Source organism: Armigeres subalbatus, chromosome 1, assembly GCF_024139115.2.
Source record: "Armigeres subalbatus isolate Guangzhou_Male chromosome 1, GZ_Asu_2, whole genome shotgun sequence".
NCBI classification, from domain to species: Eukaryota; Metazoa; Arthropoda; class Insecta; order Diptera; family Culicidae; genus Armigeres; species Armigeres subalbatus.
In genome coordinates this window covers 148,741,683-148,756,798 of record NC_085139.1, presented here as the reverse complement: position 1 = coordinate 148,756,798, position 15,116 = coordinate 148,741,683, and the positions used below count along the sequence as shown (strand labels likewise).

The following is a 15,116-nucleotide window of genomic DNA, read 5'->3' as shown; positions in this document are numbered from 1 at the left end:
TCAACTCCCCCTTCCTCCTATGTCACACAGTTTGTATGAATCATTTAAAATTATTGTATGGATTTTCACGCTTCAGGCAACCACCCCCTCCCCATCTAGGCGTTACGTAATTTTTGGATGCTCCCTTAGAAATTCAACAATTTTAGGAATTACCTAGCTGCTTTTTTCCTCAAACGAGGTATATTATGAACCCGGTCAATGGAAAATATTGTCGGCGTAGCACCAACTTAGAATTCGGAAGTCGGGATTTCCAAACCGAAGCGAACTTTCTTCCGAAGTTTTATCTGTCAAACTAATTGATGCGTTATTTAGCGCGTCTTCAGGCGAATCCAGGCACTACTTTCGAAGTTGGGAAAGTTGTCTGTATCTGGTGAAAAATCCAATTTCGGTATAAAAAGCGTTCTAACTTTTTTTTCAATAGCTAACATTTTGGGCTGCACCTCCAGCGACTGACAAGGGCTTAGTGTTGGGTCTGGGAATCGAACCCATGACAGTCCGCTTATAAGGCTGTAGCCAACTACGCTACGGGACCCCCCTGTATTGGCATATGAATATCTGATTCCATTTGTAGAAATATGTATTTGCCCGGAATAAAGCAAAATTTACGAATCCTTCTTTAAAAGTACACATTTGGCCGAAATAAGGCAGTCAAGTAGATAATCTAACGGTCTAACGCGTCCTCCGTTAACGAAGATCATGAGAGCTCCTCGCGGTGGATACTCGACTTTGAAAGTTTGCCAGGAGTCAGTACCAGTGAAGCAACACATGTCTGAACTGTACTGGTACTGGCAAGGTACTGTAACATGGAAGTGATGGTATTTTCTTTCAAATAATTGAAAGGAAATCAGTTTATTTCATACAAATTTATATTTCCATTTCATATTTTATCAGTCGTCGTATATCAAATTACGCAATTTGACCATTACACATTATTGTTGTATATAGATATTATGCAGCTCTTATCAGTTTTAATAATGCCTCTGATCTCATCTCAGCCATTACAAGAAGCATTTAGAATAACTGGTAGGTCTCGCAAGCAATAAAGGAGACTGCTTGAACATAAAAGCTATTCGCCAATGGAAACTTCAATAAGCCATAAAACAGTTTACCTGTCCCTATAGGAAATACGATCATATGATTGCGTTCGTTTTCGTTTTCTTCGGCTTTGAACGTAGCAATCGCAATAATTGATAAGTTGAGATTACTGCGACACAAAAAGTAAACATGATGAAATAAAATAACTTAGTAAGATGTATTGTGCCTAAGGGCGTATGTGCTTACATTTCAAAATGAATCGCCAGATTTTGAGTTTGATTCCAAAATGAATATATACAAATATATTAATTATGGATGAGTTCTTGTTTCCCTTGTTTTTATTCACAAAAATAACATTTATTCTACAGTTTGCGTAGTTTAAAAATAACACATTAAATAACTAAAATAAAATTGAAATAGTGGACGAGGTTTTTAGAGAACGGTACATGAACAAAACGCGGAACGCTTGGGAATTGCTATGTAAATGATAAACAAGAATTGGTATGAAGGCAGGGAGAGTGCTGTTGGTGATCATAAGAATCACAACATTCGAGTAATGCTTTTGCTTGTTATTACTATTGAAATACGGTTTAGTTGTTCATGTTTTTCGCTTGCTTCAGTTTCCGCTTCCTTCTGGCAATTTATCGACCATCTTTAGTAATAAGTTTGTCAATCAGATCCTGCAAAGGGGCCAATTCTCGTCGGTCAATTAAATTGAACTCCTGGACAAAATATATAAAGTGTTTGAATGAGGTGTTCAGATGTGCTTCCTCGCTTAGCCTGACGACTTCGGAGAAATGTTGATGATATATGTGGGCGTATACTCGAAACAGTCGCTTGAGTATGGTTTTCGCTATCTGGATAAAGTTTTTCGGGAAAGGAACTCCAATTTTTGATGGGAACAGCGTCTCGTCATCCAACTGATCTTGTACCCAGGTCATGAGGTAATCAATGTACTTGGGGGCACTGCATTTGATAGGTTTCTTGACCGTTTGACCATCCGCCCAATGGTACTCGTACTTGGGACCGGCTGACATGATGCTGCAGGAATCCTCGGTGCAAAACTCCGTTATTGTGCCATACAGCATGTTTATTTGATTAAAAAAATCCACAGCTACAAAAGAATAATGCATGTAGAAAATAATCAACGGTTAGCTATGAAAGCACTTACTGTTTACTGCAACCCATTCGTTGAGATCTTCCCCATCGGGAAGCTGCACAGCATTTCGAAGATTACCAGATCCAAGCGTAGCAGCTGCATGTTTCATGAGATCATACTGATGGGTACCTTCCGGTATGTTCTTTTTAGGCTTAAAGGTTTTACTGGATCGGCTGTAATAACAAATTTAGAATAATTACCGGTTATAGAAATATTGCCGTATACTGACATTGTGAGGCATACGTCATTTTACAAATTTAGTGTTAACGAAGACTACTCGTCGAACTTTCTAACACAAAAAAAATGCAAATCTAAATATTGTCATTTGGCACATATGTCGGATATGATTTTCGCATCATACTGATGGTATTCCCAGCAGGGTCTAATTCCCGGCACATGCCTAACCCGGAACGCAATAGCCTGACGGCAATATTTGCCGAAACACTATCTGTTACAAGTTAAGGTCTTGTTGTTTGGAAACGTCCAATTCCCCGGTCTCGCACCAGTGACCGACAGTTCTTTTGCTTCGAGGGTGACACATAGGTCCTGAACATGGCTCATTCGTTCTATTTCTTTGTCGAGAAAGCTGTAGTTCAAAACGATGGGTTGTTTTTTTTTTCGAGAAAACCTTATGATAGAACACTTGGTCGAATTTACTGCAATTCGGTGTAGAGAGCACCAAGCTGAAAATCGGCGATGCAATATATTTACAAAAAAGTTCATCTGCGTAAGACAACCGAGGGCTCTTGATAACCATGTGTACATCATTTAAGTGGTTAAGTTATAAGCGTTTAATGGTTAAACTGCGCCCAAAACTATCCGTCATCAACAATGTTCGGTACCGACGACCGCCGCGGTACGACCTAGAGCGACTGAAGCAACCGGATGTCGCCACTGCATACGCGCAGCATCTCGAGGCAGCGTTGCCGGAAGAGGGTGAGCTCGATGGGGCCCCTCTTGAGGACTGCTGGAGTACAGTCAAAGCAGCCATTAACGACGCAGCGGAGAACAACGTCGGGTATATGGGTCGAAGTCGACGGAACGATTGGTTCGACGAAGAGTGCAGACAGATTCTGGAGGAGAAGGACGCAGCGCGGGCGGTCGCGCTGCAGCAAGGTACCCGGCAGAACGTGGAACGTTATAGACGGAAGCGGAGACAGCAGACCCGCCTTTTTCAGGAGAAGAAACGCCGCCTGGAAGAAGTGGAGTGCGAGGAGATGGAACAGCTGTGCCGTTCTCAAGATACACGCAAGTTCTATCAGTTCTGCCGCGAGCCGAAATGTGCCGGGATAAGGATGGGAGCATCTTGACAGACGAACGTGTGGTGATCGAAAGGTGGAAGCAGCACTACGAGGAACATCTGAATGGCGCTGAGAGTACAGGCAGTGAAAGTCAAGGCAGCGGAGGAGATGACTACGTCAGTTCAGCGGACGATGGAAGCCAACCAGCCCCCACCTTGAGGGAAGTTAAGGATGTCATTCAACAGCTAAAGACCAATAAAGCAGCTGGTAAGGATGGTATTGGAGCTGAGCTCATCAAGATGGGCCCGGAAAAGCTGGCCACTTGCCTGCACAAACTGATAGTCAGAATCTGGGAAACCGAACAGCTACCGGAGGAGTGGAAGGAAGGGCTTATATGCCCCATCTACAAGAAAGGCGACAAACTGGAGTGTGAGAACTTTCGAGCGATTACCATCCTTAATGCCGCGTACAAAGTGATATCCCAGATCATCTTCCGTCGTCTGTCACCATTAGTGAACGAGTTCGTGGGAAGTTATCAAGCCGGCTTCATTGACGGCCGCTCGACAACGGACCAGATCTTTACTGTACGGCAAATCCTTCAAAAATGCCGTGAATACCAGGTCCCAACGCACCATATGTTCGTTGATTTCAAGGCGTCATACGACAGTATAGACCGCGTAGAGCTATGGAAAATTATGGACGAGAACAGCTTCCCTGGGAAGCTTACCAGACTGATCAAAGCAACGGTGGATGGTGTGCAAAACTGTGTGAAGATTTCGGGCGAACACTCCAGTTCGTTCGAATCGCGCCGGGGACTAAGACAAGGTGATGGACTTTCGTGCCTGTTGTTCAACATTGCGCTAGAAGGTGTCATGCGGAGAGCCGGGTGTAACAGCCGAGGTACGATTTTCAACAGATCCAGTCAATTTATTTGTTTCGCGGATGACATGGACATTGTCGGCCAAACATTTGCAAAGGTGGCAGAACTGTACACCCGCCTGAAACGTGAAGCAACAAAAGTTGGACTGGTGGTGAATGCGTCAAAGACAAAGTACATGCTTGTAGGCGGAACCGAGCGCGACAGGGCCCGCCTGGGAAGCAGTGTTACGATAGACGGGGATACCTTCGAGGTGGTCGAGGAATTCGTCTACCTCGGATCCTTGCTAACGGCTGACAACAACGTTAGTCGTGAAATACGAAGGCGCATCATCTGTGGAAGTCGGGCCTACTACGGGCTCCAGAAGAAACTGCGGTCGAAAAAGATTCGCCAACGCACCAAATGTGTCATGTACAAGACGTTAATAAGACCGGTAGTCCTCTACGGACATGAAACATGGACAATGCTCGAGGAGGACTTGCAAGCACTCGGAGTATTCGAGAGACGGGTGCTTAGGACCATCTTTGGCGGTGTGCAAGAAGACGGTGTGTGGCGGCGAAGAATGAACCATGAGCTCGCCCAACTCTACGGCGAACCCAGTATCCAGAAGGTAGCTAAAGCCGGAAGGGTACGATGGGCAGGACATGTTGCAAGAATGCCGGACAGCAACCCTGCAAAGATGGTGTTCGCTTCCGATCCGGCAGGTACGAGACGGCGTGGAGCGCAGCGAGCGAGATGGGCAGACCAGGTGCAGAACGACTTGGCGAGCGTGGGGCGTATCCGAGGATGGAGAGATGCGGCCTCGAACCGTGCATTGTGGCGTCAAATTGTTGATTCAGTGTTATCTGTTTAGATGTTAACTAAATAAATGAAAATGAACATCATTTAAGTAGATCAAGAAGATCAGTAGTCATAGATGACTCCATTGTGGTATACTGGATAGTTTATGGATTTTTAAGAGGTGTTTTCCCTTTATAGATACCGTCAGATGATGTCCTAAAAGACGATGAATCGATCCAGTTTTTCAATAGCTAATGAGTGGTTCATCTTATCGAAGACTGTAGATGGGTTTGTATAAATAACATCCGTCTGAGCCTATTCTGTCAGACGTAAGACGTAAGGTACAGTATATTAGCGGAAGTAAATCGAACGACGGTAAATCCGTGCTGATCCTAATTAAGAAATTGCTTACATTACGAAAGCAGTAGCCTACCCTTTTAGTGCAACATTAGTGTAACGGTTTTTCAACTCCTTTGCGATTCTCCGCTCTCATGATCATGTTGATTACATCCAACAACTGGTAGCTTGGGGAAATCTTCATTACTGCAATAGAGACATGAAATAGAGGCGACAAAGTTCCTGAGTGGTTGAAGCGATTTCTCTATTCAACTCCATTGGTGATGGAAGCCTGGATGCCTTGATTTAGATTTGAATTTGTGCTCAAACTCTCCTTGGTACTCATGATAAGGCATCACATAATGGTTTATCAGCTTCGATCGATTTGAATTTTTTTTGAAGATGCTCTATTCAGTTTTTTCAGGACTTCAGTTTTATAGTTCGGTCGAGAATCATGGGAGTGCAATCCTTTCTGCGATCTCTTTGATACGTGCCGGTCAATAACATATGCCAAGATATGCGAGAGCTTTCAACGTTGTTAGAATCCAGAACGGTCAATCAGTTAATGCTAGTGAACAGGTCCGCGATACTGCAGTGGTCAACTTTCGAAAAGTTGAAGAAAACGGAAGAGAGATGTGCGTTGGTAATGAATATTTTAAAGTTTTTGAAAGCAGCTATCAGCGAAGGGAAATGGAAAATGTTTTTAATAAAAGAACAAGGGAACCAAGTGGTGTGTGTACAAGCACAAGTCCAAAGTGCGATAATTTTCCTTGACTACGTCATTAATCTGGATTAGCATGACTCAACTACTTAATGTAATTTAATTTAATATTAAATGCGATACCCCAAGTAATCTAAAAATCCTTTTAAAGTACGTTTTTTTTGCTTAATCAGCTTGACTGAACTGATTAAGCGAAAATTGTTAAAGGAACTTGATTACTTGGGTTTCAACTGATTTCACCTAGATTCAGTGGGCTGCAAAATGGTGGGTTGACATCAAGGAAGAAGCGCCCAACAGAGCTCTGGTCCCCACAAGTCCCTATCTCACGCTTCCACGGGTCGTCCGATGACAAAAGACCGCCAGCTAAGGGTTGTGTACTTAGCTGGTAGTGCAGCCTGGGCACTGTTGTCCTTCTGACATCAGCTAGAGTGAGAAGGTACGCCTCGAGCGTCTGTTCACCAGGAGGTGCGGCTCAAACAGCGTCTGCCTGGTACCCAGCGGCTGATTAACGAAATGCTGTATCGCGTCAGCTATACCTAAGGGGGCAGCCCCATCATCGCGATGTAGGTAACGTGACCCCGGTAAGGTAGCTTACTGAAGTTTCTCCAATACCACGAAAAATGGAAGAAGAAAAAGAGAACGTTATTTTTGGCAACGGACCCGGCAACGAAATAAGGACTATGATTGGAAACTCGGTACCTGGAATGTCAGGACCCTAAATGAACCTGGACGAGTGAGCCTTCTGGCTCGTGAACTGCAGAAGGATGGAGTGAACGTGGCTGCTATTCAAGAAGTCCGATGGCCTAGATCCGGAGAACGTGAATTCCGAGTTGTGGACCCCACGACCAATACTGCATTCAAGTATAACATCTATCACAGCGGCGGTGGAAAAGCAGAGCATGGAGTTGGTTTCGTAGTGATGGGCAAGCAGATGAAGCGAGTGATGCGGTGGAAACCCATTAGCGAACGAATCTGTGTGTTGAGGATACGGGGCAAATTCTTCAATTACAGCCTAATCAACGTTTACGCACCGACAAACGATAAATCCGACGACGCGAAGGACACGTTTTATGAATGTCTTGATAAAGCCTATGGAGAGTGCCCAAAGCATGACGTGAAAATTGTTATTTGTTGGAGACGCTAACGCTCAGGTCGGTAGAGAGGACTTTTTCCGTCCCATAATCGGTAGGGAGAGCCTTCACTCCGCTACCAATGACAACGGCCTACGGCTGGTAAATTTTGCTGCTGCCAGAGGGATGGCCATCAGTAGCACCTACTTTGCACGAAAGAACATCCGAAAGCACACCTGGAGACACCCAAATGGTGAAACTTGCAACCAGATAGACCATGTTCTGGTGGATGGGCGCCATTTCTCGGATGTTATCGATGTGCGGACATTCAGAGGTCCGAACATTGACTCTGATCACTACCTCGTTGTCAGTAAAATTCGATCACGGTTGTCAACTGTATCGAACGAAAGATCACAGCGAACGATGCGTTACAATATCCAGCGATTGTCGGCGGAAGGAGTATCGGCTGAGTATCGCCAGAAGCTCGACGAACGGATAAGTGCAATCAACGTTAGCGACAACATCAACGATCTATGGGAGTCGATCCATGGAGCGGTGAGCACAACAGCACGAGAAGTGGTAGGCACTGCACAGAGGCGACCCAGGACGGGTTGGTTCGATGTGGAGTGTCAAAGAGTGACAGACGAGAAGAACGTTGCCAGAAGCCGGATGTTGGTGTCAGGTACCCGATCGAATAGAGATCGGTACAAAAAAGCAAGAGCAGCCGAAAAACGAACCCACCGCAGGAAGAAAAAAGAGTACGAAGAACAAGTTATTAGTGAGGCGCAGGAAAAAATGGAGCAGAACGATATGCGGAGGTTTTATGAGTCTGTCAATGGCGTGCGGAGAAAGACAGCGCCATCTCCCGTCATGTGCAACAACCAACAAGGGAATTTGCTGACAGATAAAACTGAAGTGGCTGCCAGGTGGAAGCAACACTTCGAGACTTTGTTGAATGGAGGAAGTGACGGTGCATCGGTGAACAGAATAAATATTAGCGACGATGGACAAGCTGTGGAGTCACCTACACTAGATGAGGTTAAAAAAGCTGTCAAAGAGCTGAAAAACAATAAGGCTGCGGGGAAGGACCAGCTCCCGGCTGAACTTCTCAAACATGGCAGTGAGCAGCTTTATGAAGTTCTGCACCATATTATGTCGAAAATATGGGAAGACGAGGAAATGCCTGCTAGCTGGTTGGACGGCCTCATTTGCCCTCTCTTTAAGAAAGGGCACAGACTGGAGTGCGCCAATTACCGAGGAATAACCCTCCTTAATTCGGCGTACAAAATTATGTCCCGTATTCTGTTCAACAGATTGAGTCCTTCGTCGGCGAATACCAGGCAGGTTTTCGTGAGGGCCGATCAACGATGGATCAAATGTTTACCCTGAGACAAATCCTTGATAAATTCCGGGAGTACAACTTGCAGACACATCATCTGTTTATTGATTTCAAGGCGGCGTACGATTCAGTGAAACGGAATGAATTATGGCAAATTATGCTTGAACATGGTTTTCCGGCGAAACTGATACGGCTGATTCGTATAACGTTGGACGGATCGAAATCAAGTGTAAGGGTTGCGGATAAAATATCGACGTCATTTGTTACCTTAGATGGATTAAAGCAGGGTGATGCACTCTCGAACCTACTGTTCAATATAGCGCTCGAGGGAGCGATTAGGAGAGCTGGCGTGCAAAGAAGCGGTCCATTATCACAAAATCGCATATGCTCCTGGGATTTGCGGACGATATCGATATTATCGGAATTGATCGCCGTGCCGTGGAAGAGGCTTTTGCGCCTTTTAAGAGGGAGACAGCAAAGATTGGACTCACGATCAATACCAGCAAAACGAAGTACATGGTCGCTGGCAATCAACGTGGGTTCATTAGTGGTGGTGGTAGCGAAATAGTGCTGGATGGTGAAAAATTTGAAGTGGTAGAAGAATTTGTGTATCTTGGAACATTAGTGACGTGCGATAATGATGTTACCCGCAAGGTGAAAAGGCGTATTGCAGCTGCAAATAGGGCTTATTACGGACTTCGTAACCAGCTTAAGTCCCGTAGTCTGCAAACGAAAACAAAACTCGCGCTGTATACTACTCTGATTCTTCCGGTGGCTTTATACGGCCATGAGACATGGACGTTAAAGGAGGCTGATCGGAGAGCTCTCGGAGTGTTTGAGCGTAAGGTGCTGCGGACAATACTCGGCGGTAAACAGGAGAACGGTATCTGGCGGCGTCGCATGAATCACGAATTGTACCAGGTTTTTTAGGGCTGGATATTATTAAGCTTATACAACACGGCAGACTACGGTGGGCTGGTCACGTTGTTCGTATGCCGGAAGAACGTCAAGCAAAGATAATATTTAGTAGAGAACCCGGAAGAGGCCGCAGGCTTCGTGGAAGGCCGCGTACACGATGGCTTTTTGCGGTTGAAGAGGACCTGAGGGCGCTTAATGTTCAGGGCGACTGGAAGCGATTGGCCCAGGATCGAGTCCAGTGGAGAAGGATACTCCATTCGGCGTAGGTTCGTCGAAGAGCTGTAGCGTGTAGCCCATCAAGTATCAAGTATCAGTGTAGCGCAGCGCACCTCGTCTTCTTGTGCCCGTTGGATCGCTTCCGAGAACCTTCTTCTTCTTCTTCTTATTGGCATTACATCCCCCACTTGAACAACAATCGTGATACTTTATTCGTTACATAGGTCGTTGCTGGCAGTATCGAGTCATATTATCTCTTATATCATTCGTAATTATTAGTTTTACATGCAGCTTATTGGGCCTGCGAAAACCTCCTATATCGTCGGAGGGCCGCCGTGTCAGGTCTGTTAAGTGTCCCACCTAGCACCAGGACTTGGGCTTGTGCGCTTTGAGCGCTACACGGTTGCTTTGGCGGAGCCTGCTTTGCGTTACATGCAGCTTTTTATAAAAGTTCAACAGTACTCACTACTCGCAGTTGCCCAGGGGTGGAATCGTCAGCCCTTGGACAAAGTCCCTGCTACCCCAACCGACAGGGTATCGTACATTTAATTATATATAGATGTTTTTCAAGACAATAAAAGCATTGCCATCAAGTGAATACACTTTATACCAATGATATATCTAGATATTATAATACAATCCCGTATGCTAGTGCTACGTTTTGTACTAGCAGGTTCTCTCAATATATGTAACAACTTTAGTAAAAACTGTTAATTCAAGGTTTTGAAATAATTATGTATCACATTGATCAAATTATGTAGGTAGATAACCAATTTGACAACCGGATCTGTATTTTTGGTAAAATTTGAAACTGACCTTATTTGGGTTGCCCCAAATAATTGATCCAGTTTCTTAAACCTAGAGCAGTTTTTCAGTAGACAAAACTATTCCTGCGTAATAAAATCATTAACCCATCTAATACAATAACCGGCTCCCATCCTGATCTAACATTACAAAAATATACTTACAACAAAAAACTCATTTCGTATTTCACTTAATGGTAAATCGCGATAAGCCAAAACCTTTTCTTCTCACTTTCTCGAAGTAACTTTTGTTGAATCCGATGATGGATGAAGAAATTTTCGTCGAAAATTTTCACTTTACCGGCGCCTATTTCGACACGACGGAATAGGTAATACACTTAACAGACTATAACAAATAAATGTAACAAATAGATTACAAACAATAGCTTTTTAATATAAAATTGGATCGGAAAATCAAAAATAATCACTGCACACCGAGTAAAATGTGAGATTTTTTAGTTTTCTGTTTGCTTTATCTTTATCTGCTCTGCTCTGTCTGAGATTTCAACGTAGATACTGAACTTTCTATAGAGTGGCGGAGTGGAATAGGCCTTTTTATGAGACTTTCTGGGAACAGCTGATTTTTTGTCAACCTTTGACAGATCTTCTGCGCGGGGTACACGGTTAGAAAAAAATAACTAATTTTAGGTACTTTTTTTCTCTTGCATCTCCCTTCTTCTTCCCGTTGTTGTCATAAAATGAAGAGCAAAACCACTCAACAAGGGCAGTAAAGTCCAAGGGGCACGACACTTCCGCTCACGACACAAATTTATCAAACTAAACAATTTTTCATATCCAGTTTTCCGCGAACGGTAATGGCCGCCAGCTTGTCTGCGGGTTAGTCTCTGATTTGACGTTTCTGGAGGTCAACTGCACCCACTATTCGAGCATTTTGATCAAGGTGGTATATAAGAAGGCTTGAATTTACTGAATCAGCACCTTCTTATATGCAACATTGGTCAAAATGCTCGGAGCGGTGGGTGCAGTTGACCTCCAGAAACGTCAAATCAGAGACTGACCCGCAGGCAAGCTGGCGGCCATTACCGCTCGCGGAAAACTGGATATCCTATCAAATTCATCTAAGCGTGCACTATCATCGTTTATTCTTCAATAGCTGTTTCTAATCGTTTATATTCCTTGGGGCCTTTAACAAATTACGTAACGTTGAAGGAGGAGGGAGGGGGTCAAGCCAAGCGTTACGATCCATACAAACAAATTAAACCTTCCATACAAAAAGTGTTACAAGGGGGAGGGTGGGGGCAAGGGGCACGACACTTCCGCTTTTATAAAAAAAGTCATCAAAAAATTGATCAAACTAAACATTTTTTCAAATATCCAATCAAATTCGTCTTAGCGTGCACTATCATCGTTTATTCTTCAATATTGTGTATCCGGAATAAATTTATACCGCTTTTTATACCGAAGTTGAATTTTTCTCCAGATACAGGCAATTTTCCCAACTTCGGAAGTAGTGCGCTGGATTCCCCTAAAGATGCGCTAAACAACGCATCTATTAGTTTGACAGATAAAACTTCGGAAGAAAGTTCGGTTCGGAAGTCCGGACTTCCGAATTCTAAGTTGGTGCTACGCCGACAATATCTGTTTCTAATCGTTTATATTCTTTCCAAATTTCTGTCAAGTTTGGAAAAAGGCCTTTTCATTTGACAAGACAAAATGATGTGATGAAATGATACAAAAGAGATACACAAAAACAAACAAGAATCTTCCGTGAACCCAAGGAATCGGAACATGCGCACCCGAGGAGGACACAAACAATTTCGTTCTAGTTCCGGTTGCTTTGCCGTTTGGCTAAGTTCACGACATGATGAATTTCTTGAGCAAGCCCCAGATCTGCGGGAACATCAGTGCGGATGATGCATTTAAATTGTTTTACACAGCTATATGCGAATAAACGTTGTTTCTTGAGGCGATTCTTAGCCATTGGTCGAATGGTAGAAACGGCACAGGGATCGGAACCTTGACCGGAAGAGCAAGATAAAAAAAAACAGAGTACTGTGGGAAGCATCTGTATATCATAAGAATCATCAGATCTAGGATCACACGCAAGGACATCGATGCCGATCTTGGTACCGATGATGCATTAAACTTGTTTGGCACAAAATCTTTGAACGTGATTATATAGAATAATAACAAAATGAAATAAAGGATATAAGGTATTTTATGAGACGTTTCGCGGTGGCCCGATTATTTACTTTTATTGTTTTGTTTTGGAATGATTGTGCGTGAACATTCCGTTAGGTCCGAACACAAAATAATGATTGAAACGTTTTACTTTACATTCGTGTTTTCTTCAGCTTGTTATGTTTAGAACGCAATGGTATGAAAAATCTAACGACACGTTTTAAGAATCATATGAAGAACTTTGTTTTAACGCCCTGGTAGCCGAAAAGTAAAATAGGTAGAATTGATGATGGGACTCATCGGAATGTAATGCTCGAAATTACCAAACAAACGGGCTCCCACTAATTGTCAAAGTAGATAAACACGAGAAAAACAGCTGTTTCGATCTGTCTCATAAAATGCCTTATTATCGATATTATTTCCTGTTTGACATTCGTCATTATTATTTCCTTTTTGATTGTCATTCTGACAGCATCTTGACAATATGCCACACGGAAATATCCTTAAATATCCGTTTCTAAGCATTTCTAATCTCTTGAAAGGCAAGCCAACTCATGCTATTTTCATCTAAGACACTGAATGTAGGGTAAAGTGCCCAATAGTGGTCCCCCAACCAATAGTGGACCCTTCAGCTATTTTTGCATTATTACAGCACAATCTAAACTTTTTGCTATGAAATTCCATCGGGAAAACCTACCTTACAGTCCTATGATTTGATTACATGCATTGGAAATGCTATGGAAAGTAAATTTAGATGATTTTTTACAATTTGTTAAAAAATAAATACAAGAGTGTCCATTATATGAATATTTTGGGGGGTCCATAATAGGGAAGAAGAACGTCCCGAAACGGAACATAAAAATCAAATGAAATGTCAACTATAGGTGGTGGTGCGCCGACCAACAATTGATGTTTGGTAGTAGCAGAACTTAGGGGTAACCTGGGTGCTGCGGATAGAGCCGTTTTTCTGCACTCAAGCGAGTAGCGGGATATTTTGAAATCACTACCATAAACAAAATTATATTGCAGTTACTTGACTGTCAAACATTTCCCGCTCTTCGAATTTCTCTTTCCATGCTGCATGAGAGCGCACAAATGCTCTAGACTCTACATGACTTTACGATTGTTTACATACATTCCTGCTCCAATCAGCTGCTGAATCTCGTGAAAATTCGACACAAGTGCTTTTTATTAGCATTCCTATTAATTTTCCACTCGAAATATAATGTGGAAATATTTGTTACAAAAAATACAAAACTCAAACAAAGTTTATTTTTATTTTTTCCACAAATAATATCAATACTTCTCAATATAAGATCAGAAACGAACACAACCACAATCTTCAATGTTTGGCTCCGGCACAATAGAAAAGTTTGGCTTCAGTTTGACAACCAAATCGATTCTATTCGCACCACCCAGGGGGTAACTAGTTCCTTCTCAGTGTGGAAGGCTTTTTTACCCTGTGGTAGCAACTACACAGAGCGAAAAAAAGTTGTGTTTTTAACATTTTCTATATCTTATTTTAAAAGTTGAGAAAATTTGGTATTTTTGAGTGCTAAAATATTTAATTCAAATGTAAAATGCGTGATTTGACAGTTTTTTTCTCAGGTTGAAATTGTTATTTTAACAGTGAGAGCACTCATAACAACACTTGTAAAATATTCGAAATAACTTTTATACATCGTGTTTCTGGCAACATTGACAACGAAAAATAATTCAACTGGCAGCACGTAACGATCTGTCAAAACTGAAAATAAAAACTGCAATCATATTCTTATTTCAAAAGTTTGTGCTAGAGGACAAGTAAGTTTTTATTTGTTGTTGAGATTTTTCATTGAATTTCAATGGGGACCTATACTTTCTTTCAGAAAACAGCATAAAGGTGCCATTCTGCTGACCATGGACAGAAAATTCATAAGAAGCATGAGTCTGGAGAAAGTTTTTCCTGAGATGGATTGACATATGGGAGTTTGTAGTACAGTAGTCAGCAGGTCAAAATACCGAAGAAGCTGCCTCTGCTTGGACGAAGCAGATGCACCGATTGTCGATTGCTAGCGTCAACTGCAAAACTTGCTCAAAGTGCTAACCTGTCCGCTCACTGTCATTATCAGTCAAATTAATAATCCAGAGAAGGATCGTTGGGTCGAATTAAGTGCGTTGGACGTCTTTTACGTGTTCAATCGATACCGTAGGTAATAAAATTTCGAATATTAATATACAGCGAGCTTTAGTACTATCTTTTCCTTAACAGAAACAACATCGCTGAATTGTTTCGCACCGGTGGTGCCTTCTGGAGTCGGGAGAATGCCTTCCAATATCGAAGGCACACTCTTGTTGTATTGCTGCGACAATCGGAAAAACTACTCAAGAACATCAACACAGCGGGAAGATATAGAGCGATACGTGCCAGCTTGTTCAGATTCATCGAACGCATTAAAAATAAATACAAGTAGAAAATAAAATGAAAACAAAATAATAA

General features: G+C 42.7%; 1 protein-coding gene and 1 long non-coding RNA gene across 2 annotated transcripts; one reads left to right on the top strand and one right to left on the bottom strand.

The window, feature by feature from the left end:
* Nucleotides 1–848: 848 nt before the first annotated feature.
* Nucleotides 849–11,001, bottom strand: LOC134207282 (MOB kinase activator-like 1). The gene is made up of 3 exons (XM_062683009.1): nt 10,661–11,001; nt 2,207–2,367; nt 849–2,149 (listed from the first exon to the last, which is right to left on the bottom strand). Exons 1-3 carry the CDS (start codon nt 10,672–10,674, stop codon nt 1,677–1,679), a joined length of 648 nt encoding a protein of 215 aa, XP_062538993.1. The 5' UTR covers nt 10,675–11,001; the 3' UTR covers nt 849–1,676.
* Nucleotides 11,002–14,124: 3,123 nt separating this feature from the next.
* LOC134207276 (uncharacterized) lies at nt 14,125–15,116 on the top strand. Its single transcript, XR_009978363.1, has 3 exons — nt 14,125–14,440; nt 14,506–14,829; nt 14,889–15,116. It is a non-coding gene; the product is annotated as an uncharacterized LOC134207276 (long non-coding RNA).

Excerpts from the sequence above, each read along its gene's own strand:
- LOC134207282 (XM_062683009.1), bottom strand. Across the intron at positions 2,150-2,206 it reads CGAATGGGTTGCAGTAAACA|CTGTGGATTTTTTTAATCAA; the intron begins GTAAGTGCTTTC and ends ATTCTTTTGTAG.